The 27856-nt window shown below is 32.3% G+C and overlaps 1 protein-coding gene across 7 annotated transcripts in view; it reads right to left on the bottom strand.

Annotated features, from left to right (window-relative positions):
• Csmd3 (CUB and Sushi multiple domains 3) overlaps positions 1 to 27856 on the bottom strand; it is a 1124273-nt gene that overhangs the window by 719889 nt on the left and 376528 nt on the right. The window contains exon 7 of one of the 7 annotated variants that reach the window (XM_045143263.1): positions 15100 to 15411. The exons of the other annotated variants lie outside the window; for them this stretch is intronic. Coding sequence (XP_044999198.1) covers positions 15100 to 15411 — 312 coding nt within the window. The remainder of the gene's footprint in view (positions 1 to 15099; positions 15412 to 27856) is intronic. 7 annotated transcript variants of the gene reach the window in all.

Below are 27856 nucleotides of genomic sequence, written 5' to 3' on the forward strand. Positions count from 1 at the left end.
ATCATATTAGGTTAAAATGAAAATACAAACAAATATTCACCATATTGCAAGATATTCTCATAGCAAGATGATTTTTTAAACATTTGCCTTTTAAAGATTTTTTTAAAAAAATGTTTTACTTTTATTCATTTATTAGAGTCAGAGAGAGAGGGGAAGAAATAAAGAGAGAGTGAGAGTGAGAATGGGCACACTAGGCTTCCAGCCACTACAAACAAACTCCAGACACATGAGCCCCCTTGTGCATCTGGCTAACGTGGGGCCAAGGGAATTGAACCTGGGACTTCAGCTTTGCAGACAATTGCCTTAACGTCTAAGCCATCCCCCTCCAGCCCTAGCAAGTTCATTTTTAATTTTGTAAAGAAGACCTTGAAGCTATAAGTCTCAATGTTGAATTCAAATCACTCTGCAATATATTTTAACCATTTATAGAATAACTATGAACTATAAGTTTTGTTCATTTGTGAAGCTGAACCACGGGTGAGTGTAGTAAATGCTCTATAACAAGCATTTTCAAACATTCCTACAGCCCTTGTCAATTGAGCTAAATTTGTTCCTTCTAATTTAGTAGGCAGTGTACCAAAAAAAAAAAAAAAAAAACATGCTGGCTGAGAAGTTACATGATTAATAACTAGATAGACTCAAAAGTTTTTCTTCACTCCTAGAAATGGAAAAAAATCTCAGAAATTCATAGAACTTCCACAGATAACAGCAGATGCACATGCAATGCTTGGCGTAACAGGTCATACAGTGATAGTGAGCTGGAAGATGTCAGGAGTAAACGAGAAATATGGGAATTTTGTATTTACTGTAAGAATCCTTATAGATGGTAAAATAAAAATCACCATATGGGAGGGTGCAATTGGCTTGGATTTTAAAACCTTTTAACATTTTAAAACTGTTCAGATTTTAAATTTATTTATTTATTTATGAGAAAAAGAGGGAGAGAGAGAGAATGAGAGCACCAGGGCCTCCAGCTACTGCAAGCAAACTCCAGATGCATGTACCACCTTGTACATCTGGCTTAAATTGGTACTGGAGAATTGAACCCATGTCCTTAGGCCTTTGTGGGTAAGTGCCTTAATGGCTAAGCCACCTGCCCAGACAAAATTTATGATTTTAATAATTATTTTCTAACAAATTCAAACTAACTTTTGACCTTGTCCTTTGTCTAATAATTAAATATACTCAATTTATGCATTATCTTATGCTGGTTTATTTGACACTTGATGTTTAACACTAATACTTTTGTGAGTAATTTGCTTATACTTGTTTTTGTCTTGTGATTAAATTTCACTACAATCTCATAATAAAATATTACTGCAACATGATAATCACACATATTTTCTGAAACAAGATAAAATACTGGGCTGGAGAGATGCCTTAGTAGGTAAAGCATTTGCCTGTAATGCCTAAGGACTTGAGTTTCATTCTCCAGTACCCACATAAAGCCAGATGCAGAAAGTAGTGAATACATCTGGACCCTATTTGTGTTAGCTGGAGGCCCAGATGCTCTCTCTGTCTCTCTCCTTCTGTCTGTCTCCCTCTTTCTCTCATTTTCTCGGTTCATCTCTCTTCTCTTTACATCACTGTGATTGCAAATAAATAAATAAGAAATATTTTATAACAAAGAAAATACTACATTACATATTTCTTATATATTTAGTGGCAAAGATTGTTGGCCCACTGTCATGTCTGCTAAAAAGGACAAAGCAAATATTTGAAGAATAGTTAGTATTGTAATGACTTCTTAGATAAAGGGCATTAAAATGTATTCTTCTGTAACAATTGTCATTAGGGCACTGGATCATTTTTAATTAAAAAGAACAGAAAAACAAAATGACTTTAATAAGTGGAAATGTTGCTTAATTCCTGTCATTCTACTTCTTCTGTCCTATCAGAATTCTTCACTAGAAGACTGTTTTAAACATTTGGATTCTGTTTAATGATCACACAGATGAGATTTGATAGTTTTATTTAATACAAAATTAAGGAGGTAATCCTATGGCTCTTTAAGAAAGGAAAACACTGCTTATCTATCTTTGCATGCCAGCCCCCCTCTCTGGGTCCATTTCCATTGCTCTTTGGCCAGGTTGATCTGTATAGGCTATATCCTTGTTGCACCAATTGTGTCATTGCATAGCAGAAGAGAAAAAGATCAAACAATCCTATATATCTACCAAAATTAAAATCTATAGATTAGTGAAATCCTTAGGTGTATCTAGTCAATACTTCTTGTTAAGCACCAGATTCCGTAGACAGATTCCTTTAATCTCTGAGCAATTGTGGAAGACTGAGTGGATAGCTATTTGTAATGATCTGCTGATGGCCAATTTGACAAGATAGAATTGCCTAGAATGTTGCCTCTGGCATGCCTGTAAGAGATTATCTAGACTAAGTTAGCCTCTGGTACATAACTGTGAGATGTTATCTTGATTAAGTTAATTGATATGGTCCTATTCTAAGGGCTGGGGTCTCAATAGGTTATCCTACCACATACCTAACCATAGAAGTCTGGTCTCTCATTTATTAAAGGTGCTTCATTATTTTAAGCATTGCATGTGTATGCATATGCTGGTGTATATACATTTTCATATCACAGTATATGTCCTATAGAGTGTGAATTGCACTACACAAATGAAGTCAGTAGATGAAAAAAATGTAGTTAAATGCATTGGCTATATCAAGGAGTGATTCAATTGAGGGCAAAATTCACACATGCAAAATAATTACAACTACAGAGTTCTGAGGTAAATAGAATGTTACAAACCAATTTGATACAATTTTTATAAGACAGCTATATGACTAGTGCTGAATTGGGTTATGTGTACCTGTTTCAAATACCTTCTATTAGTAAATGGTACATTTTGTTCTTAAGGAATAGAACAATTTTGAAAATTAGGTATTAATTTGATCACATTTACTTTTAACTTTAGAGGTAGAGGTATATTTTTATACAGCTAGAATGTATTTGCTTTTTATAACTATTCTAAAAGGAGCTTTGCCTTAGTGAAAACACACACACACACACACACACACACACACACACACACACACACACCAAATGATCAAACAAAAAAATAATCTGGCCAAATTATCTACCCCCTTTCTACAGATATGGAAATGGAGAGGTGCTAGATGGGATGCTAAAGGTAATGAACATTTCAGTATACTATCACTCATTTGACTCAATTTTGCCATTAACACCACCCAAGGAGAAATGGATTAAAACATTCCATTTATTTAATCATGCCTTTCAAGTGTATATTTTAAAAATAACAATAAATGGGATTAGTGTAACATTTTTAACTTGATATTTGTTATTTGAAGGTAGTATAGAACTTCATATACTGATGCATATCTGATTTTAGCTCCATTTTATTGTACTATGTCTTAGTTGTTTAACTAGATTTAATATTAAATAAAATCATTAACCAATTGCCTGTAATGGCAAATATAATCCCTGGATTTGAAGCCTAAGACTACAGTACTTCAATTTAAAAGCCAATTGCTGAATGAAATTAAACTAACGTCGAGTACTTTGCAACAATCACCCTTGGTGCATTCCTTTCCAGTGGGAAAGTGTAGGAGAGTAGATATTCCTAGCTATATGAAAGTCTACTCAATTTTTTTTTTCTGACTTCTCTGAGTTCTACATAAAATCAATCTCATCTTATATCATGAATAAATGTCATTTGAAGAAAATTGCACAGATTAACAAGAAAGAGTAACAAACACTTGTCCATGATTCAGAATTCAAATGATGTCATTGTGAAGAGAAAAAAAAAATCCTATACAATGTACCCCAAATGCAACACCATGCTGTTCTGCTACAATGTGAAGGTTCTGCTCTTCTTAAAATTGTGAAGATTAATTGTGTGACTTCACTCTGTGCACAGCAGGGCGGCCATATGCTGTAAAACACTACATGCAAGAAAAGCAGCTTGTTGCAAAAGTGGGTGAAAATGCCCAGAAATAATTCTGAACAGGAAAAATGTCTTTAATATATGACCAGTTTCTTGTAATCTATGAGGCAGAGGAGTCTGCTTTGGCACGAGTCAGGGGCACAAATAGAAAGTCTGCCCCCTCACCATACTCTGACAAGGAGAAAGGTTTAACAGTCATGTATGCAACATTCACTGTGACCGTCTCTTTCATACGTAAAGTAACAGAAAACATGAGAAAATAAATTACAGAACAAAACATTTTCATTTAATATTTAAATATAGCTCATTACTTACTCTCATCTTTCTTTCATTTTTTTAGTATTTTGATATTTTTGAAATAGGGTCTCACTTTATATCTGTGATTGGTCAGGAACTAACTCTGTTGACCCAGATGGCCTAGAATTTTATTACAATCCTCTTTCCTCAGCAACCCCCTGCCTCCAGCCCTCTAGCTGCTAATAGGCATGACCCAGCACATCTCACAAACATTCCCTTTGATCATTTCAGTATTATTTCCTCCCTCATTCACTCATTCTATAAGAAAATAGAAAGTGTGTGCTAACATATATAAACAAGAAACATATGAACACTATTATATAACACAGTGTGATTAAAAATCTGAAAAATAGCAGCTCCTAAGGCCATTGATTTTATACAACGGCTAAACACAAAAAGATCTTTATTTTTTATTTTTTCAAAGAGTTTGGTCAAGAACAATAAGACCACTAGGCCTTATCAGAAATTTTATAATCTAAATAGGTCTAACTCAAGAACATGGTTTAAGAGGTGACATTGGATAAGAATATTAAAATGGTTACTTTCATGTTGCCATTTGTAATAAAGTAAGTCCCTATTACTTTGCATTGTTGCACATGCCCATATGCAAGCAGAATACTTTTCTTTTTATCAGATACCTTTAAAATACCTATAAGCCTTTTAAAAAGTAAATTCTAACATTTAATTTCCCTTTCTCCCCAAAACAACATTCTAAACAAAATACAAAAATATTATAAATATAAAATGCATCTATTATTATGAATATCACATTCCACAAATGTAAGGAATAATAAAATAGAAAATTAGAATGATGTTTAATACATAATTATGTATTTAAATTATAAAGTTGTATATCTCTGGACATGAATTTTTAAACTACTACAAGCAGTGAACATATACTTCCACATAATATTATAAATAGGAAAAAGCAAATAGAACAATGAAGAAAAGCAAAGATAAATTATGCCATAGATAGTAACTATGCACATAAAATCCATCCTAAATATGGCAATTATCTATTTAGTAATGCATTTACTTTACCAATATCTAAGTTCTTTCAATAAAAATTAATAATAAATCAAATGGAAGTATCTTGCAAGAATCATATGTAAACACTTTCTTTCAAGCTGCACCTTTGTTAATCTGCTGCTAATTACTCTTTAAAGATGGCATAAAAATCAGTGCATTACTTAGTCTTATAAATATTGTCCCCAAAATTCAAAAAGACAAATGTAATTCCACCATTAACATAAATATAAATGTTTACATATTCATTCTGGAGAAGTTTTATTTCCTAATCATTTACTGTAATATATTTATTGCTATGTTTAAACTGTATCTGTGATTGAGTCTTTTAGAGATTGGAACAGTTATTTAAGAAAAGCTAACTGTATTTTCTTTTCCTCTTTCTAACCTTTTCTAAGAACTTTAAAATAATATCTCATATTAGATGCAGGATTAATGTAAAGTTAAATTTATGCACAATAAGTTAGAATTTGTTTTGAATCGCCAGTTATCCATTAATTTATTGATACCTTCTGTAAGATCATACTTCATATCAACAAACTTGTCATTCTAAAAATTAACAGCATTAGGTTTATTCAGAAATATACACCTGTTCTAAAATCTTGCTCATGTTAGTCAATACCCCACTATTAGCATCATTCTTATCAAAATTTTCATTATATATACATATATGTATATGTATATATATATGTGCATATATATATATATATATATATATATATGATTTATTTGAGACAAAGAGAGAATGGCATGCCTAGGCCTCCAGCCACTGTAAACGAACTCCAGATGCATCAACCCCTTGTGCATCTGGCTTATGTGGGTCCTGGGATCCTTTGGCTGTGTATGCAAACACCTTAACCACTAAGACATCTCTTCAGCCCCTAATTTTCATTCTACTGGGCTATCCAAATTAGTATAGCACTGCTATTATCTTCTCAATTAGGGCAAGTCTCTTTTGGGGGTGGACAGAATAAGACTCATGGGATGTTATCTTCTCATCACAACGCTCCTTCCCTAAGCTCTTGATGCATGATGTGCCAGAATAATATGAAAATACATCAGTCTATAACAACTGATCATGCCACACCATCTTGTAATTATTGATATTTAAACAAGTGAACTATATGGTTTATGTACACATTATAGATTGAGAAGCATAGTCTATAGTGTACATACCAAACAACTATCAACTGCTAATTGGTCTCTGTATTTGCTATAAAATATCTGTCCCATTTTATTGAAAACTCCTAATTCTTTGCAACATTCCATCCCTAGTGGCAAGTGTATAAGGTGAAAGTAGGTTCACTACTATGACTTCTGAGTCAGATGATCTGTTCTTACCTGCATTCTGCCTAATCTTCTTCCTCTTATATCCCTGAACTCCAAGCACATCAGTAATCCTTACCTGTGGTTATATACACTAAGTTCTACAACCTGTGTAGATGGCATTTTATTCTCTCTTAAATATATGAATATATCACAAGTTTGATGACAGTCAAAATTCATTCTTAATGCCACATCATAATCACTTATTATTTTTTTCCCTTGCAATGACCAATATTTTCTTTCTCATCTCATCTCTATAACCTTTCCCTTTTATAATATAAACCATATCTCTATGTATTTGACTCTATCACATGAGAAGGAACACAGAAAGTATTCAATAAGTATCTTCTAATTGATTGCTTTAGGGGCATATGTCAGTAGTCATCTAGATATATTTAATATATTTCATTTATAGGCTAAATTACCTTTATATTCTCATCGTGATAAAGCAACAAACAACAACAACAACAAAAACAACTGACTGACATATTTTAAATTTGAAACTTTTCTTTGCAAAGGTAAGGACACATTTGACAATACCACTCACTGTGTGAAAATATTTTTTAAAAATGTTACATGTGAGCATGTTAATCACTGGGATAGAATAGGCTCTAGAGAATTGCTCCTCCCCCCCCCCATAGCACATTTAAAGCACTAATCATGTTAAATTGGAAACAAAGCTATTGCAGTTTATGGAACGTTGACATCTGTAATAAATGGCATTTTTCACTTTTAATATATAAAGTGTTTAATTATCTGTCTGTTGTTTTCTAGCATATATTGAATCTTTTAATATTCTGGTGAACCTAGTTTACACAAAAGAAGAAATTACGACAAATGGGAAAAGTTCCCAATTTTGTTTGTCATAATTTATCTCAAGTAATATGTTTTACTCCGAAGCCACTATTGTTATCTTAAACCTGAACATAATAAAGTTCACTTCTTATTTGAATATTGATTACATGTTTTTTCTTTCTAGTTCAATTTTAAGTAAGCAAATTTGCTTAGCATTCATTCTCATTCAGAATGATTTCATGTTACTTTCCAAAACAAACCAAACTCAATTGTTTTAAAAATTAGCATTAAACATCTTATGGAATAAATGCCTAGAGTATGCCCCAAAACATAAATATTGGAAACTTTATTTATATCTTAGGCATATTCTAATATAAGTCCATTCATTTTAGGTCAGCTTTGAGATGAAATTACTGAAGACAATAATATTAAACTATAGGGCTTTGGAGTAGCTGGGAAAAGTTAGGAATTTTAAATAAATATTGAGAATAATTTCAGGGCATGGTGGCCCATGCCTTTAATCCCAGCACTTGGGAGGCAGTGGTAGAAGGATTGCTGTGAGTTTGAGGCCATCCTGAGACTACATAGTATATTCCAGGTCAGCCTGAGCTGGAGTGAGACCCTACCTCAAAAAAAAAAAAAAATAATAATAATTTCAAAAGTGATCTCTCACTAGGATAAATAAATCTAATGAATTTTTAAATATAATTAACTGTAATGTAATTACAAATATTTGGCTATTTTGTCAATGAAAATTATAAAATGTGCTATGTTTATTTACATAATTGCAATTTTCTTCCTTTAAACATAATTGCAGATTTTTATTTATGTTTGTTATTGATACGCATTTTTATTCAGCACAAATATCTACTTAAAGCATTTTCTAAGGATATTAATAATGTAACACAGTTTCCTCATGAACAGTGTTCTTTCTTCAAGAATTAGTTCAAGTATCCTGTGTGTTGCCTTCTTTGACTATTACATTTAGAGTAGTCGATTCTTCATCTTCCTCCAGTGGAATTTCAAAAATATTGTAATGGAAATTTCTTTTCCAATACATCTGAACTATTTTTTGAATAAAATTTATAGACTAATTAGGGTTGAAATCTCTATTCTTTATTTTTATGACAGGACTTTACAGTAAAATGTCACATACTGGGCTGGAGAGATGGCTTAGCTGTTAAGTGCATGCCTGTGAAGCCTAAGGACCCTGGTTCGAGGCTCAATTCCCCAGGACCCATGTTAGCCAGATGCACAAAGGGGCGCAGGCCTCTGGAGTTCGTTTGCAATAGCTGGAAGCCCTGGCGCGCACATTCTCCTTCCCTTCCTCCCTCCCTCCCTCCTTCTTTCAATCTGTCTCTCTCCCTCTTTCTCTGTCTGTCACTCTCAAATAAATAAATAATAAAAAAAATTTAAAAAAATGTCATATACTTGTCTAGTGTTAAAAACAACAACAACAACAACAACAAAAATACCATGGATAAGAAGGTGTGGTGGCACATGCACTTAATCCCAGCACTTGGGAGGCAGAGGTAGGAGGATCACCATGAGTTCGAGGCCACCCTGAGAATTCAAAGTGAATTCCAGGTCAGCCTAGACTAGAGTGAAACCCTACCTTGAAAAACCAAAAACCAAAATAATAAATAAATAAACAATAACATGGATAATAAAAGAATGTGGTTTTGTTTATAGTAAACAGTATGTATTGAACACATTTCATCAACTGTTTATTATTGTTTTTCCTCACAACCCAAAGAGGCAGCTCATCTCAATTTTTATGTGGTAGGTTGATGAACTAGTTACTAGAGATGGGAGAACTGACAAGGATGGGGCTGGCGGGGGTTGTCAGGGAGGCAGGCTGACTTACCCTAGTTCCCTGAATCCAAAGCTTAATGTTTATAGTCAACAGTTTTGTTTAATACTACCACTGAGAGAAAATATTTCAGATGTTTTTGGTACAGCTACATACATATTATCACACTTTAAGCCTTAAGTAAATCTAATAATATCTCAGTGTGTGTCACAGATATACAAATTTAGCTATTATACTTTTTGTACTGTGAACACACTTTTACTCATAGTAGGTGGCAAGAGTCAACTGAACTTCAAACCTACATCTACCTCTTTCTCTCTGGCTATATGTATCTATCATCTATCTGTTTATCTCTCTGTCTATCACCTATCTATCTATTTATCTATCTATATCTAGTGTGGTGGGATGGGGTTATAACCCATAGGTTCATTCACATCCAACCTCAACCTCAAAAAGTTTTCCTTTTTTATGTTTTTCAAGGTAGGGTCTCACTCTAACCTCGGCTGACCTGGAGTTCTCTATGTAATCTACGGGTGGCCTCGAGCTCACAGTGATCCACGTACCTCTGCCTTTCAAGTGCTGGGATTAAAGGCATGTGCCACCATGCCTGTCTCTTATTTTTATTATCTTAATTTTTGAAACTGTGTTTAAATGAACTTAGTGTTGTCCTCAAACTCTTAATCTTTCTGTCTCAGCCTCTCTAGTGTTGGAGTTGTAATTATCCATAATCACACCTGCCATCCAACAACGTTCTCTCAATGTAAAAAAACATTATTTTATTACATAAAAGTAAAATCTAAACTATATGTAACAGAAAATGAACTGAAATTGTACACTTTAGATGAATATAACAATCTTTTAAAATATCCAGTTTTTTTCAGATTAATTTTACAACTGTTATATTTAGAAATTGATATGGTAAGGTAAAATATACTGTACCATAAATAAATACATACATTTGAGTCCACACACACACACACACTCATGCAATTAATATGAAAGGTTATATACAGCTTCAGCTCACATATTTTCTATTTGCTCCTAAATAATGCTGATGTCAGTTATAAGCATTTTAATTGACTCAAAATATTGGAAATTGATAAACCAAAGACTTGTAATGATAAAGCACTTTTAGCATGAACATCCATGGATAGTGAAAACGGTGCGAAAAAGCAAATTTTCAGTGTGCAAAACTAACATGCATTAATGGAATTCAAATGAAGCTACTGCCCAAGTCCTCTGCCATATTTATGCTTTTAATGAAAGTTCATTTCAAAACTAATGTCTGATAAACCACCCCAATGTTTGTGCATCTGAAATTTATAGACTTTGTAGTTCATTTGTGTTTAATTAATAGTGACTTTTGATTTTATAATTTTGTACCACTATTTTAAGAAGGTATTATTAATTTTCATATTGTGAACACTGAAGAAATAAGTATGGAATATATTATCATGGGTTAATGATAATCCTGTGTTTGTGAAGTTATTTTTAGATAAAAGTGTAATACTGTGTTAGAATGAATTATGTAGTTCTTTAGTACTTAAGCATATAGATGTTTCCTTATAATGGCAACAATGTCAAAAGTTTAGTAATTTAAATCAAACATCTTGCTAGTTGTATTGTGACTGGTTAACTATCCATTTAGTGCATATGACCTTTGTTGTTTATGTATATGTTGCGTGGACTTGTGTGTGTAGGTACATGTGTATGTAGGAAGGCAATGCATGTGCACATAGGTGCTCGTGAGTTTTGAGGCCAGAGGTAAGCTGTGAGTATAGGTCCTCAAGGCCAAAGTGGTTTTCTTTCATGAGACTGCGTCATTCATTGACTTGAAATTAGCCAAGTACACTAGCCTAATAGGCCCAACAACTGCAGGCATCCACTTTTCTCTCCCTCCTGAGCCCTGGTGTTATATAAATGCAGGCCAGCATGGTATTCTTGTTTCTTTCTTTTGTTTTGTTTCAATTTGTGTTCAGGGAATCAAATTCATGTTCTAATACTTGTAGTTCATGCACCATACTAGCTGAGCTATATTATAAGCCAAAATAGATATTTTCTGTGAATCTAAAAATATACTAGGCCATTATCAATGCAGCATGGATAATAAGTACTCTGCTCTGCTATTTCTTATCAAAACTGATTGTAAGGTGTCAGAAGATAAAGCCTATGGCTAGGAATTACATGTGCATATGAAAAAAAAACAAGTTAAAATTCAATGACCTAATGTTCTTAATTTAATATAGGAAAATGAATTAAAAAGATCAGGGTGTGGGCTGAAGAGATAGCTTAGCGGTTAAGAGCTTGCCTGTGAAGCCTAAGGACCCCGGTTCGAGGCTCAATTCCCCAGGACCCACATTAGCCAGATGCACAAGGGGGCACATGTGTCTAGAGTTCGTTTGCAGTGGCTGGAAGCCCTGGCATGCCCATTCTGTCTCTATCTATCTTCTGCCTCTTTCTCTCTCTCTCTCTCTCTCTCTCTCTCTCTCTCTCTCTCTCTCTCTCTTTCTCTCTGTCACTCTCAAATAAATAAATAAAAATGAACATATATATATATATATATATATATATATATATATATATATGATCAGGGTGAAAGAAATAATAAATCATATGAAAAATGTCTTAAAGTAGAAAGTAAGGTGTTTAGAAAATAAAAAATCAGAGTTTATTCAAAAAGCAGTGTTTTAGGGAAATGGCTAAGACTGATCTGGATATATGGACACATGGCAGATTGTACTGACTCACACATCAATTCAAATTTTAATTTAATCCTAAAGTCTTTGAAAAATCTCTGGGGATGTTAAAGTATCAGATGTTAAAATTCATTGTAGAGAATGGATTAGAAATGTAAGAATTATTTTTTTCTAAAACGTATAGGATAATTAATTAATTTGTTTGTGTCATGTTTACTGGATTCTTATTTTAAAAGGAAGTAAGCTCTTTCTTGCAGAAAGTCTACAACTCTTCCACTACTCTGAGCAGCCATGAATTATTCCCAAGTTTTATAAAATCTTATACTGCTATATAGCCCATTTTATATAAGGCTCATAAAGGGGAGGACTGTATATTATTTACTTTTGTTTCTCTCTTTAAAGAGCACACCTCACTTTAGGTGTTATGTGAACTGGAGTCGGTTTTTTTTTTTTTTTTTTTTTTTTTTTTTGAGAACATAGCTTTGATATCAACCAATTTCAATATAATTATATGGACCTCCTGGAAGTGAAGCCTTTGAAGATTGCTTTAGATCAGAAAACTTAGCTGTATATTAATGGAGTTAAAAAGTGTTAACCAATACACATAGAATAATATGATTCCCTTACTTTTATTCCAGGCTGACCTCAAATTCACAGCCATCCTCCTACCTCTGCCTCTGCAATGCAGAGATTGTAGCTTTGTGCCACCACACCTGTTTCATTTACTTTAAAACACAGACAATATATTGGTCCTAACACATTAATACTTTTTTAGGTAGGTAGACAAATGAAATTGCTCAAATAATTAACAGTTATTAAAATAACAGAGAGAATTATTTTAATTTTTTTTTAATTTTTCATTTTACTTATTTGAGAATGATAGACACAGAGAGAAAGACAGATAGAGGGAGAGAGAGACAATGGGCGCGCCAGGGCTTCCAGCCTCTGCAAACGAACTCCAGACACGTGCTCCCCTTTGTGCATCTGGCTAACGTGGGACCTGGGGAACTGAGCCTCGAACCGGGGTCCTTAGGCTTCACAGGCAAGCGCTTAACCGCTAAGCCATCTCTCCAGCCCGAGAATTATTTTAATTAGAGACTAACTAAAAGTATAATAATTTGATTCACTGGAAATAATAAATGTAACATTTAATGTGGTTGAAATATATTTACTACATGATTTTAACATAGAAAAGAATACTTATTTTCATTGCCAATATAACTAAGGAATGAGTATTACTTTCTAAAATAGCATTTGAAAATAAAAAGGATGATGGTCAGACTTTATACTAATATTTGATCTCAAATACACTGGAGTATTATGACAATAAATAAAAATATGACATTGATTTAAAATATTCTATAGAAATATTTGGTATTTTTTCAAAAACTATTATTTCTTTATTTTCAAGGAGAGAGAGAGAGAGAGAATGAATGGGCATGCCAGAGCCTACAGAGGCTGGATACAAACTCCAGTTGCATGTATCCTGTGGTGCATCTCTATTTAAGGCAATAAAGGGTATTGAACCAGGTCATTAGGCATTGCAGGCAAGCTCCTCAACCACTGGATAAACTTCCCAGCCTAATATTTGGGATTTTTAATTAATGTTTACATCAGCATATTTACTTTGATAAGGAATCTTTTAAATAACTTCACTTAATCTAATAAATTAATATGGCCTCATCTTTTCAGTCTGAATTGTTAGTCTAAGTTTTATAAAATATTACTTTGTAACTCAAATGTATCTAATAAAACCTGATGACAAACTTTGGCAAGGCATTATTTTAGTTACACGTTATATTTATTTAGGATTATTAAGTAAATTACCCTGTTTAGCTGGAATGTGTGATAAAATGATTTAGCAGAAGTTTATAAAAGATAGCCCATCCAAATGTCCAAAGAAAGTAAACAAAATAGTTTCATAATACATGTTTCTATAAATTCACTCATTTTTCTCAATAATCATCAGTAGTTATAAATAAAGTTAAGTTTTGCATAATTCTTAACTCTTATGAATAGCAATATTGGGTAGGTAGTAAATATAGAAAATAATTTAAATGAAGTATTACAAGGAGACTAGTACATTCTAAAATTTCATTTCTGATTATGTCTTCATAAAGAGAATCACAGTGAATAATTTCTAAACAAATTTTAAGATAAATAAGCCTCTTAATGTACAATGCTTAAATTAACTTACTTCCAAAATCTTAATTTCTGTGTGCTCCAACCACTGAGGGACATTTTTTTTTAATTTTATAATGGTTGGTTGAAACCATGCCTAACCATATCACACAAGCTTTAGACAATTTGAAGATATGTGAACATGAGTTGGAAATGGAGTATATTATTAAATAATGTTTATGTGCTCATTAAATTATGTTCATAATGATGCATACATTGATGGAGGTAAACCCCCTTAATTTTTGAAACTACAGTGATTTTTGTCTAAAGGACTTTATGCAACTTAGCACTAAAATAGAAAAAAAGTATGATTGATACATTTAGTGATATTTCCAAATGTATGCATATTAATAGAGCAGATAATTCCAAGCAATTGAATTAGTTCTATATATTCTTCTATATAAATCAATGAGGAAGGTAAGGAAAGTTTTAATTTTGAAGCTATATTATGTTTTCAACACAAAAATACCTTATGGTACAATCACATAGGTCAGGAAAGCAGTGAATTTAGGAAGAAAAGATTAAGCTAGATAAAAAATCACCAGACATATGCCCTTTTCTTTGAATCATCTATTTTCTAAGTTCTAATGAGCATCTCAAGAAAATACTGCAAATTACTACATGGGACAACTTATTTTGTGTATATATGTGCAGTTATTTAAAATTTCACTGCAAATAGACATTTTGTATATAAATATGCACTTATTTATTAGTTTTCTTTTGCCCTCAGTATCATAGCTGACAAGTAATAGAATTTTGATACTGGCTTTGTCTTTATGTATATATACATTTGTTTATTTCTATCCTTACCCCTCCCCTGAAAAATTTTCATTGCACTTTGATTTGATTTCATTTTAATTATTACGATTCCAAATTATCACAGTTTTTCTTTTCTTTCCATATATATGCCTAAACTACTTGAAACCTTTTCTTTTGCCTTCTGTATCTTGAGACTCTGCCAGCTTATTCTCTAATCATCACCATTACCAAAAGATAGTCTAGGCTGTTACTAAACGGGCACAAGTAAAATAACATCCAATACCTCTATGAGTAACAACTGCAAGCTCTTTAGTTCTTTCTATCTGTTCAGCATGTCTTGGTCTTCTCCTTGAACTTTGTGTATCTGCTTCAGGAGGAGAGAGCCCGTCCTTGCACGTGTTGGGGTCCAGACCTGAATTTCTGAGATTCGTAACTTGCGCTCGCTGTTCCTCGGCAAGTCTATGGCTGGTGACAGCTGTAACACGGGACACAGCGCCCTCTGCAGGTGTGCTAGCAACAGCAATAGCCCCAGTGGCAGTCCTGTCATGCTCCTCTAACTCACCAATGGAGGTAGTGTGGGTCAGTGGAGAAGAACCTGCGGGACACAGTAGCACTCGATGCTAACTTTTTCTTTTAAATTGTTTTTTTTTTTTCTGATAAGTTTAATCAATTATAGTCTCTTCTATTACCGTATGGATAATCAACACATTGAGGCAAAACACAAACACACTACTAACTTGTGAAACACTCTAGATCTGAAGGTGTGCTTCAATCAACCTAAGGTAGATATGACACAAACAATGCCATGCATCTGAATGGGAGCACATTAGAAGGGCAAAAGGTGGAAGTGTGAGCCCTTTGCGTGGCCCTGAACTAGTCACTTTTCTCACTTTTCAAAATATGCACATGAATTTTTCTCAGCAAGAAGGGCCAAGTGACAGGTTTTGACAGAGTGGGTAACTGTGCAGTCACACATTTCTTGAAAGTATGCTTTCCAAAATCTGTATAATTCTTCACATGCTCTGGGAAAAATATCAAAATTTTCAATGTTAAGACAACATGGTGAAGTAAAGAAAATTTAAATTCAAAGCAAAAAATGAAAACAAAATGTTGAAAAATGAGACTTGGAAATTACTATGTATAAATGTATATATTAATTTCATTTGTCAAGAAAACAACCAACATTTGTAAAATAGTCAATGTGACAAATCATATTTACTTTCAAAAGTGGTTCTTTGTTTGATGTTATGTACTATTTAGAAATTTTAAAGAAATATAGTTGCAAATGAGTTAAAATTAAAAACAATATTTTCATTAGAAGTGGTTGAAAATAACCAATTGTCAATACATTAATTGTATGACACTTTATTCAAACATTTGTCTTAACTATTGAAGAGGATTTCAAGCTATAAACTTTTCATTATATAACTACATACATATATGTAAAAGTATTAACACATCCTTATACTTTTAAAATGTTTTGTTTAAATTTAAAGACATATATTTGAATGGCCAAATTAGGACTTTATATTTTCATTTGTTTTTTTAATATTGTACTTACTATGGCATATTTCTTTTTGTATTTATAAGTTGTTTTGTTATAGAAACATGAAACTGCGTTAAAAGAATGTTAGTTGAAATGCTCAACAAATATATATATATATATCATTGAATGTTGGAGCAAGAACTACTAATTTAGAAGATCCCTGGATATAATTTAGAATACTCAAGAATATTGAAAATCTAATCAGTGTTAAATCATTTTTCACATAAATTTATGTTCACATTTCAAAATTCTTTCCACCATTCTTAATTAGATATTTTAATTGAGAGGAACACATACATTGGCGTTTTAACTATCTTGAAAGTATAAAGCAAACATGACAACCTGGTTTGATAATGTTCTTGTCCTTATTTTCCCTGTCTTGCGTTTTAAGCAGGTGATTATGAGTAATTCTGATTTACATTCAAAATTTAAACCAGGATTTTGAGCATGGAGGTCATTCAGTACAGAAAATCAAAGAGCATACTTCTGTTACCAGCATTTCTATCACAAGTTGTCACAAGCTGTGGGAATTTGATAAGAAAATTTAAAGTAATTATATAATAATTGCACTTGCAAGTACTAAAGATAAACAAAAAATAAAATAATCTAATGATATCTAATATCTAAATATCTAAATACAGATTAATAATCAACCAGAATAATTTATTACATAGTATTCAAATAATTATTTCCACATTATAGTCTACTAAATTCACAATGGTTATGCAAAAAAGTTGGTTGTATTTATGAAGACAATATATGAGATTAATCAGTAATATGTCACTAACATTAAGTAACTGATGTCATGGAAAAACACACATTTGGGGTGCCTATGGATTTGTTTCTATGCAAACTGGTTCCTATTTTTTGTCATTGAAGCCTTTCATTTTTGAGTGATAAAAAATATGAAATCCTAATACTTGAATATTTTTATGACTTCAATGTAATGTTCTAATTTGTGTATTCAAAGAAATAAACTATTTAATTTTAAATGTGTGATACTAAATATGACCTAAATATGTGAGAAATATCAGAATTTGAACTCTGAAACATGAGTATTCTGATCTGTTAACAGGAATAAAACTGAATTATACACTGTACTGGAAGTCAATACTATAAATCTCCATAAAAAAGATCATGTTGCTTTGGGGTGGGCAACTATTCGATAATTCTTGGGAATAGGCTTGGGATTGATCTGTAAAGAATTACCCAAATCCTACGGAAAAGTGTGCAGCATCCATTTTCTTTAAGTCTCCATGAGAAAGAAAAAAAAAAAAAACAACTCTATACCAAATCATGGAGTTTGAAATGATGTTTAGTGTCATATAGACTTTGGAATTTTGAGTTACACTAATCTTGAAACAACTGGCATTAGAACTGTACCCCTCAAAGGTAGTAATGATTCTTTTCTTCTCCATTGTTTTTTTACAGAAAGGGTTAGTGTTAAAATAAGGCAGATTTCTCCCATAGCAGAGCCTTGCCAGGCATGTGTTTCAAAGAAATATTTTATTAACCAGTGCTTGTATCTTAAGAAACATTGTATTTATACTCTGTCCTCACCCATACCAAATTAGAGACTACTGACATCCTAGCTTCTAGAATAGTGTTGACCTTACTTTCATAAGAAGTAAGTGTAAATGATATAATGAAGTTAATAATAAGAATAATATTTTTGTAATAATAAATAGGATAAATTTCAAAAATAAAACATGACTTGAGATTTTACAATGGAACAGTCACATATAAAACATTTACACAAATGAAAAGTAAATCATAATGGAAAGAGCAAACATGTAACTGATTGGTACTTTCAAAACATTACTTTGAAAAGGTTAAAAATCTGAAGTTTTAACTGAATAAGTTACAGTCCACCAAAGATTTTTGTTAGCTCTCCAAAAAGAAAAAAAAAAAATAATAATAATGAAGGTTTCTGTACTGACGGAATGGATTTATTTACACAAAGTAGATGTGCATCTAAACAGAGGTAGAAATGATTAACCCATAGGATTCCCTTAATAAGGCAATAAAATAATCCATTATTGTACAGTTATATTATGCAAATATACAATTTTATTTTAAATTTAAACCAGTGATTGAATGATGAAATTGGTATTCATGGAGGTTGGGAGTGTATGAAACACAGATTTCTCAGTTGTCCAAATTCATCACTTAACAGCTTGAAAACATGTGAGAAATTTGCAGAAATAATTCTTTCAGGAAGTAATTTTCGAAGTCAGTAAAAATCTTTAGAATTGGATGTAGAAATAAGCTAATATTAAATATAAAAGTTAGTTGATAAAACCTTTACACGTGATATTTCTCTTTGTTTTCTTAAATAGTACAGGATGTGGAACAGTGCCGAGCTGTGTTCTTACACAGCACAGTTGATGCTAACAACATATCACAATCAAATCAAAGAGGGAAGACATACATTTGGAAAATTTGTTTTTTACTTGAAGTTAAGTAATACATGTAACTTATAGTTAAGCAATATGTTATTTCCCTGACCTCAAGTAACTTGAGACATTCTTAAAATGATGTTTACAGCACAAAGCATAACATATTTTCCTTAATTATCAAGACATTTCTCAATGTAACAAAATTAAAGTGAAATGATTTACATTTATGAACATGCTTATATAAATCATAATTGTGTGTAAAATTTAGACTTATGACAATGGAAAATGACATATGCCATACATGCAAATTAGCAAAGTCACTGATTATTACATACAATAATGAGGAATTATTGTTTATATTATTCAAATTTTATAGATTTACTTGCACGTGTGCGTGCGTGTGTGTGTGTGTGTGTGTGTGTGTGTGTGTGTGTATTGGTATTTGCCTGTGCCTGTGTAGGTCTGGGTGTGTTATCTATGGTGCACAAATTTCTCTTGCTACCATAAACAAATTACAAACACACCCATGTTTGTATGGTTACTAGGGAATCAAACCTGGGCCTTAGGCATTGCAAGCAAGTACATTTAACTGCAGAGCCATCTATCCAGCAGTAGAAACATTTTTAATATTATCAATACATCAAGAAGATAAAGTATGGGCTCATCATAAATGTGTCATATACAAAATATACCCAGTGGGTTTTTAAACCATGACTGAGTTAGAAATATATTTCCAGTAAATATTTAGTTCCATTCAATATTTTATAATATGTTTTCTAGTTATTGTCGACTCCCTCATAGTAGTACATCAACAAAAGAGAATATTTTGAAAAAACTTTTTATATTCAAATGCATTTTTTAGATATTTTTCCACCCTTCTTTGTGTAAATAAATTCTTATGATCTGTTCCTTTTTAGATATTAGTATTTCCTCTGACACATTTGAGTGCAACTTAATAATAATAATATGAAATGGTAAAGTTGTAATACACATTAAAATGAAATATGCAAAACAAAAAATGTATATAGGTAGGTATGTATCTATCTACCATCTATCTATCTACACACACACACACACACACACACACACACACAAACACACAATCTATAATATTGTAAGAGAAATGTTGTTGGGAAATTAGAAGATAGTGAGAACCTGGAAGGTTTTTGCATCCTGCATGAAGATTTTCTGCTTCACCTGTTGATTAAAAATCAAGGTGCACCATTGTGTGTTAGCATTGTTTCACCTACTTTTCATTCAAATTGGAATTCTCTAATAGGGACACAGGCAGGTACCAGGCAGCAAGTTATAAATCTTGATGCACCAAAGTAAAATCAAACTACTACTAACAATTTTATTTAAGTCATCATTTATACAGTCTATAAATTTCATATAAATGTCTTTGCAATTCATTTTTTATCTTTCATTTAGCATTACTTACTTGAAACTTATAAACATGTCCATCCATGAAACACTACCAAACTAAAGGATGAATTTATCAGTCACCATGGAATGAAAGCCACTGATTTGTGAAGTTAGATGTTCCCATTTTCTCAAAGCATACAGTAGTAGAGAAAACAGGTAAAGCACTTTGCCATCTAAACATTTTCATTGTCATATGCTAAAATCTCATGGTTTTGTGTTAAAAGACTTGAACTCATATTTTCAATATTCAAATCAGTAAGGTGATGGTAAAACTGAAAAAAGCAAATCCCTTTTTACTACAGACAAAATAGAAATGTTTTACCATAAACAAGTTGTTATTTATATAAAACCTTTCTTCTGTCCTGGATAATTTGTAGCCAATAAAGTAAAAGGAGTATATAGTTTATAAGTAGGTCTTCTAAGGTTTTAAGTTGAAAGGATGAGTTTGTATTGAAATTCTATGAGATTCGGCTATTTTATTTTACTAAATGAAAATAGAGAGCCCTAGAAAGCAAGGTACAATGTGATAGTGTGGAAATCCTATAAGCTGAGGCTAGATTTCTGAAATGTTGAATATGGAAAGAAGTTTATGATCCCAAACTAAAAAAAAATAAAATAAAATAATTCAAGTAACAGTTTAAGATCACAATTTGGTTAAATAAATTAGTTCATACTAATATAAAAATAGAACCAATTGTTTGAATACAAATTTGTTGCTGAAGTTATTCTATATCATTACATATTTATAATATTTTATTATGTAATTCTTTTGAAATTTATAGGCATGAAATGATAAGTAATTACTGAATTTGTACATTTGTTTTATCATTTTTCAATGAGTACATATGGTCCCATTAAAATAATGTGTAAAAATATAAATGAATGTGATATTACCAATTCTAGATGAATCTGATGGTAGGAAGATTTTTCTCAGCAAATTTATTGGCAAAAGTACTAAGACCACATTTACTACCATTAAAACAATCACAACACTAAATCTCAGCAAATTGGTTTCAATGTCAAGCTATTTTACATGAAGTATCTCAAATTTTGTATTGGTTGAAAATTTGATTTATTCACAAACCAAACAATGATAAATTCCTTTTTTCCAAATCAAGTATGGAAATAAGCAAATAATTACAAAACACATACTTAGACTACTATGTTGGCTATTCATGAAAAAACTATATGAGTATAGAAATGTGAATCATAATATAGTTTTGTCATATAGATGTGAAAATAGAACAAGATTAAGCTTGAGGAATTAGGAGGTAGCAAGGATCTGGAAGGTACTTGTATTGTAAATGAGGATTTCCTGATTCTCCTATTATTAAAACTAAGGTGCACAGTCACGTGTTAGAACTGCATCGTACATTTTCATTCAATTCGTAATTCTCCAATATGTGCACGGTTGAGTCCCAGGCTCCATATTTTAGACTGAATATACATATACATGTATATGTGTGCATATATATATATATATATATATATATGCATATATATACATATATATGTATATGTGTATATATGAATATATATATATATGTATATATGTATTCACTTGCATGAATCCACATAAATACAAACAGAATCATTTTTAATGAAAGAAAAAATGTTTTCTTTAATGTCACAATCATGATAATTAAATGCAAAGACCCAGGTTTTGAATTGATTCATGAATTCCTTACGAATTTCCTACCATATCTTCCTACAACCATCAAACAGAATCTGAACTGTTTTACTTTTTTGTAACAAATGTTTTCACTTAACTGGAAAAAAAAAGTTCTCTAATAACAGTTTTTCTTCAAAACAAACAAAAATAAAGTATAACCAAACATTTTATTCATCCTTACACTTGATGATGCAAAAGTTGTGCATTTTAAATTAAAAAAAAATTAGAAACATTGCTGGGAAAAGAGACTAAATTTTTAAAAAATCCATTTATTTTTTTAAAATTTTTTGTTTATTTTGATTTATTTATTCAATATTGACAGAAAGAGAGAGAGAGAGAGAGAGAGACAGAGAGAATGGGCGCTCCAGGGCCTCCAGCCACTGCAAATGAACTCCAGACACGTGTGCCCTTTGTGCATCTGGCTAACGTGGGTACTGGGGAATCGAGCCTGACACTATATATTTTTATACTAATATGTCATATAAGCAACTGATTTCATAGTGTTCTAATCTGTAAGAATCTTTACCCATTAAAACTGTTGAAAGCTGGGCTGGACAGATGGCTTAGTAATTAAGGCATTAGCCTGCAAAGGTAAAGGACACAGGTTTGTGTCCCCAGGATGTACATAAGCCAGATGCACAAGATGACACATGCTTCTGCAGTTCATTTGCAGTTTCTGAAGGCTCTGGTGTGGCCATTCTCTCTAAATTCTCTCTAAGTGGGGTGCCCCCCATCTCTCTGACTTATTCTCTCTAAAATATGTTGAAAGTAGGAAGCAATAGTTAATATACTCATAAAACCCTTCCTCTTAAATATTAAATACATTTGTAAGAAAAATAAATGAAAGAATAAAATTTATTGACTTCTTAGTCTAAAATATATTAAATTTAATTAATTGTTAAGATTGAAAGTAAAATTATCCATGTGTAAATATCAGTAAAAGTTGAGCCTATTCATAGGGCTGGGGAAATGGCTTGGTGGTTACAGCATTTGCCTATGAAGCCTAAATACTTGGGATCAATTCTTTTTTTTTTTTTTAAATTTTTTATTTATTTATTTAAGAGTGACAGACACAGAGAGAAAGACAGATAGAGTGAGAGAGAGAGAATGAGCGCACAAGGGCATCCAGCCTCTGCAAACGCACTCCAGACGCGTGTGCCCCCTGTGCATCTGGCTAACGTGGGACCTCAGGATCCGAGCCTCGAACCAGGGTCCTTAGGCTTCACAGGCAAGTGTTTAACCACTGAGCCATCTCTCCAGCCCCTGGGTTCAATTCTTAAGTACCCATGTAACCCAGATGTACAAGGGGAAACATGTGTTTGGAGTTCATTTGCAGTTGCTAGAGGCCCTGGTGTGCCCATTCTCTCTTTCTCTCTATCTGTCTCTTTCTCTCTCCTAAATAAATACATAAATAAAATATTTTTAAAATTGAGCCCATCCAGATATGGTCAAATTGATATGTAAAGCCATAACTAAAATGTAATGAAGGGCTGAAGAGATGGCTTAGCAGTTAAGGTACTTGCCTGCAAAGCTAAAGGACCCAGGTTCAATTCCGCAGAACCCATGTAAGCCAGGTGCACAAGGGGGCACACACATCTGGAGTTCATTTGCAGTGACTGGAGGCCCTGGTGTGTCCATTCTCTCTCTCTCTCTCTCTCTCTCTCTCTCTCTCTCTCTCTCATCTCTTCTCTCTCTAATAAATAGATTAAAAAAATAGAAAAATAATAATAATGAACTTCACATTGTATGTGCTAGAAAAGAGTTATGCAAAAGGAGAAGAAACATCCATGGATGGAAATTTCTCCTTTTCTCCATTATGTATTCAAGTGGTAATAAAAGATGTTTTCCAGTAATAAATAGCCCTTACCATCCAAAAGACACATTTTTTTGTGATCAAACTAGTATATTTCCAGTTCACATAATGTGGTACTAAAGAACTTCTGAATAGTTACCAAGTTTGCATTTGTTTTGTTTTTTTTAAAAGCAATTCCTTGGATGCAATGATAGGGGTAATTTGGAAATCAAATTCATTAAAGAGGGGTGTGAAGCTGGCTACAAGATTATTTAACAATCTGTTTTATATAAAGGTGACCATAAACTGATTGCTGATTCTCTGTAATTTTAATATGATTAGAAGTAATTATCTTATTATCAGTTTTGGAAGTGTGGGAAGGAAAGAAAGAGCTAACCTTCTGGAGGAAAGAAAATTATAGTGTTGATTGTGAAAGGATTACTGAGTAACAGGTTAGAATCTGCATATATATAAGTCTAAACAAACTGGCCTAATAAGAAACCCAAGCCAAAAGATGAAAAAAAAAAATGAGCCAACTTCTTTCCCTGCTTTATATATCCTGTAGAGCATTTGTTTATAATGTAATAGCAAATTAATTAGTAGTAAAATAAATTTGCTTAAAAATAATCTTGGCTTAGAAAAATAGCAAGCTGGAGTTAAAGAATGCTTCAGAAATTGTAAGAATCTATTGTTTATGTGTAAAAGCTATCATTAAGCTGACAGATAAATATAGTTCTACACAATATATTGAAGTGTCATAGATAACTGTGAATTGAAATATTGGTTAAAAAGAATATATATATATATATATATATAATATATATATTTAAGATATATTTAAATATATATTTATATACTTATATATTTATATATAAAAATATTATTTATATATTTTATATTTTACATATTATTATTTATATTTAAATATTTATATATTTATATAAATATATTAAATATATTTATATATTTAAGAATATATATATATTCTTAAATATATATATTCTTTTTAACCAAGATTTTAAATATATATATATATATATATATATATATATATATGATCACATATATGTACATGGTATATAGATAGATAGATATTTGAAATATATGTATCATATATATCTATATCTAGCTAGCTAGCTAGCCATATATATATATATATATATATATATATATATATATATATATATATATATATATATACACAAGCAGTTGTGGAAAACACTTTACATTTGTGTTATAACTCTGCCAAGTTCCTTCTTATAAGTATTTGTTCAAAGATTATAAGGAAAAGCACTATTTTAATATCATCAATAGATAGCTGTGAATGCTATAAAATGGTATTCATATTATTTATATTTACCTTTAAGTATATTCTGGTTCTTTTATTTGTTGGCAGATGGTATTAATATTCAGGAATAAAATGTGAAGAATTGGCTAAGAAGGATCATACAAGTCATCAATTAACACTTTGACATCTACACAATCTCTTTAACTCTCATTCCTATAGGATTTAGAGAGTTTGATCCTTGGGATGATATAAATCAGAAGGTTAATTAGAGCTTCTTTCACTCAAAGCTCCCCTAGAGATGAGACCAATAAATTTATGTTTTAATTACAAAGAAATTCCACCTAATTAAAAACAGAATATACTTGACAAGACTGAAAAAAAAAGTGAAATGTATAAAAAGATATTCACAAATTATGTCTTTACATCTTTGTAAATATTGAAAAAATCATATTTTGCACTCTTTTCAAAATAATGTAGATTTTATATGCATAGTTAATCTTTCTACATGCTTTCCTTTCTATGTAAGGATTGTTATTTTTTGCATTTTTATGCATGCATCCACAGTTCATTTTCAGTAGCAGGAGGCCCTGGCATTCTCATATACACATATTCATTCTCTCTTCTCTCTCTCTCTCTCTCTCTCTCTCTCTCTCTCTCTCTCTCTCAATCTCTCTCCTCCCTTTCCTTAAATAAATAAATCTTCTAACCAGTTAACATATGACAGCAATATTATATGTTCAATACAGGACATACAGAAAACTAAAACTTAAATATCCTTATGCAAATCAAGATAACTTTTAGGTTATGAGGGATTAGTTTAGGAGACAGTTTGGGCAGAAGTGCATTGAAGGAGTAGATAGTCATTACCCAGAAGACATAGGTTGTCATAGAAAGATTTCAATGCTGAAGGTGGGACATGGCCCATTTAGTTGTTTTTCAGGGAAGTGGCTGAAGTCCTCTAAACATTATAAACTCCTGACAAGGTTCTTGCTTTTCTACCAGAACTTGACAATAAGGACCTGCTGCTGAACATACCACTTGCTTCAGGTGCAGAACAAAGAAATATCAGTTTGGAGATAAACTGGAATCTTCTTCTGTATTGACTAGGAATGATGGGATGTCTCCACCAGCCTACTGGGGGAGAAAAGCCATTGGTGTTCTTATTACCTAGCAGTGGTTCACGCAAGCTAAATGCTTACTCAGCTAGAAAGGGCCTTCTCACTAGCACAATAAGTAACATGTCTGTTATGGAGGTAACCAACAGCTCTGCAATTGGATTTTGAGATTGACTCCATTAATGGGAATTCATATCTGATCATGGGAACCTAGTCAGAAGCCTATGGTTGGGAAGGGCAAAAGCACTGGGAGGAAGCAGTTTCTGGACTACATACATATTTTATGCCCATGAAATTGCCTTCTAAATACATATGTTTATGTCCATATATTAGTGCTGCTCTCACTTTTGTTCCTTTGGTGAGCACTGTTGAAGAGACACAAAACTTGTCAAAGTACTGTGACAAAGTGATATTTGAGTGTTCATAACTAAATTAGACATCTCTATCACACCTTTCAACGGGTATGGTACTACATCAAAGAAATGACAGAAAGAATATAAGAGTCAAAGAATGGGAATGAGTGCTTTGGGACATTGTCTTCCAGCAACAAATCAATAATTGTATGAATATCTCAAAGCAGCCTGCTACAGAAGACCTTTATAATATTGGGTCCATCAGCATGATGGATGATGGCAAATCAAGCTACTAAAATAGAGGAGGGATTAGTTAGAAAGAAGTGGGTGCTTAGCGGAAGAAGGAGGGTTGAAAAGAGGATGGCAGGCAGGAACTATGTTAGTTTTTAGTGAGATAGTAAAAGAGAGAGAGAGAGAAAGAGAGCGAGAGAGAGAATTGGCTTGCCAAGGCCTCAGCTACTGAGATTGAACTCCAAATATCTGCACTACCTAGTGGGCATGTGTGACCTTGTGCTTGCCTCACCTTTGTGAATCTGACATAATTTGTGTATCTGACTCACTTAGTGTATCTGATCTGGAGAGTCAAACATGGATCATTTGGCTTCTCAGGCAAGCGCCTTAACCACTAAGCCATCTCTCCAGCCCCTATGTTATTTTAAAGTAAAGAATTTTCTTTCTTAAATATTTTATTCATTCATTTCAGAGATAGAGAAAGAGAGAGGGAGAGAGAGAATGATTGGGGACGTATTGGGGCCTCTTGCCACTGCAACTGAACTCCAGACTTACGCATTGCTTAGTGCATCTGGCTTCATATGGCTACTAGTTAATCAAATATGGGACCACAGGCTTTGTAGCCAAATGTCTTTAACTACTGAGGAATCTCCCAAGACAAATGATTTTGTTTTAATTTAAGAAATACAAAGAAAAAACGAACCAAATTTAATAGGTGAAGACATTAGTTTGGACTTTCAAAATTAATTACATTATGTTCTTTACGGATGCAAGGGATAACATCTTGGTGAAAGGAAACAGTGTATTAAAAGGTGCAGCAGATGTGGTAGCAAAACATACTTAGAAAACTACAAGGCATTCTTGGGATACCAAAAAACATACTCTGTATACTACAAACTTCTGGTGTGACAAGAATGAAGAGATCAGATACTATGTTTTAAAGAATCTAGACATCTCTCCTTTGCTTGTAAAGATCATCCAACTGCAAAGTTTTGAGCCCTATATTTTTATCTATGCATTTCAGAAACCTCAGAAAAAGATGAGATCATTCTTCATTTTCTGTCACATATCACTTTTGTTCTTTATGAAAACAACATTTTATCATGACATAAGAGCCACAGCCTAAAGAATCCATGAGTCTTGCTTGATACAATGCTGTAATGCTGATGCCTTGATACTGCCATTTCTTTTTGCAATTTTCTACTATAGTGATCAAGAC

The sequence above is a fragment of the Jaculus jaculus genome, chromosome 2 (assembly GCF_020740685.1).
Source record: "Jaculus jaculus isolate mJacJac1 chromosome 2, mJacJac1.mat.Y.cur, whole genome shotgun sequence".
NCBI lineage: Eukaryota > Metazoa > Chordata > Mammalia > Rodentia > Dipodidae > Jaculus > Jaculus jaculus.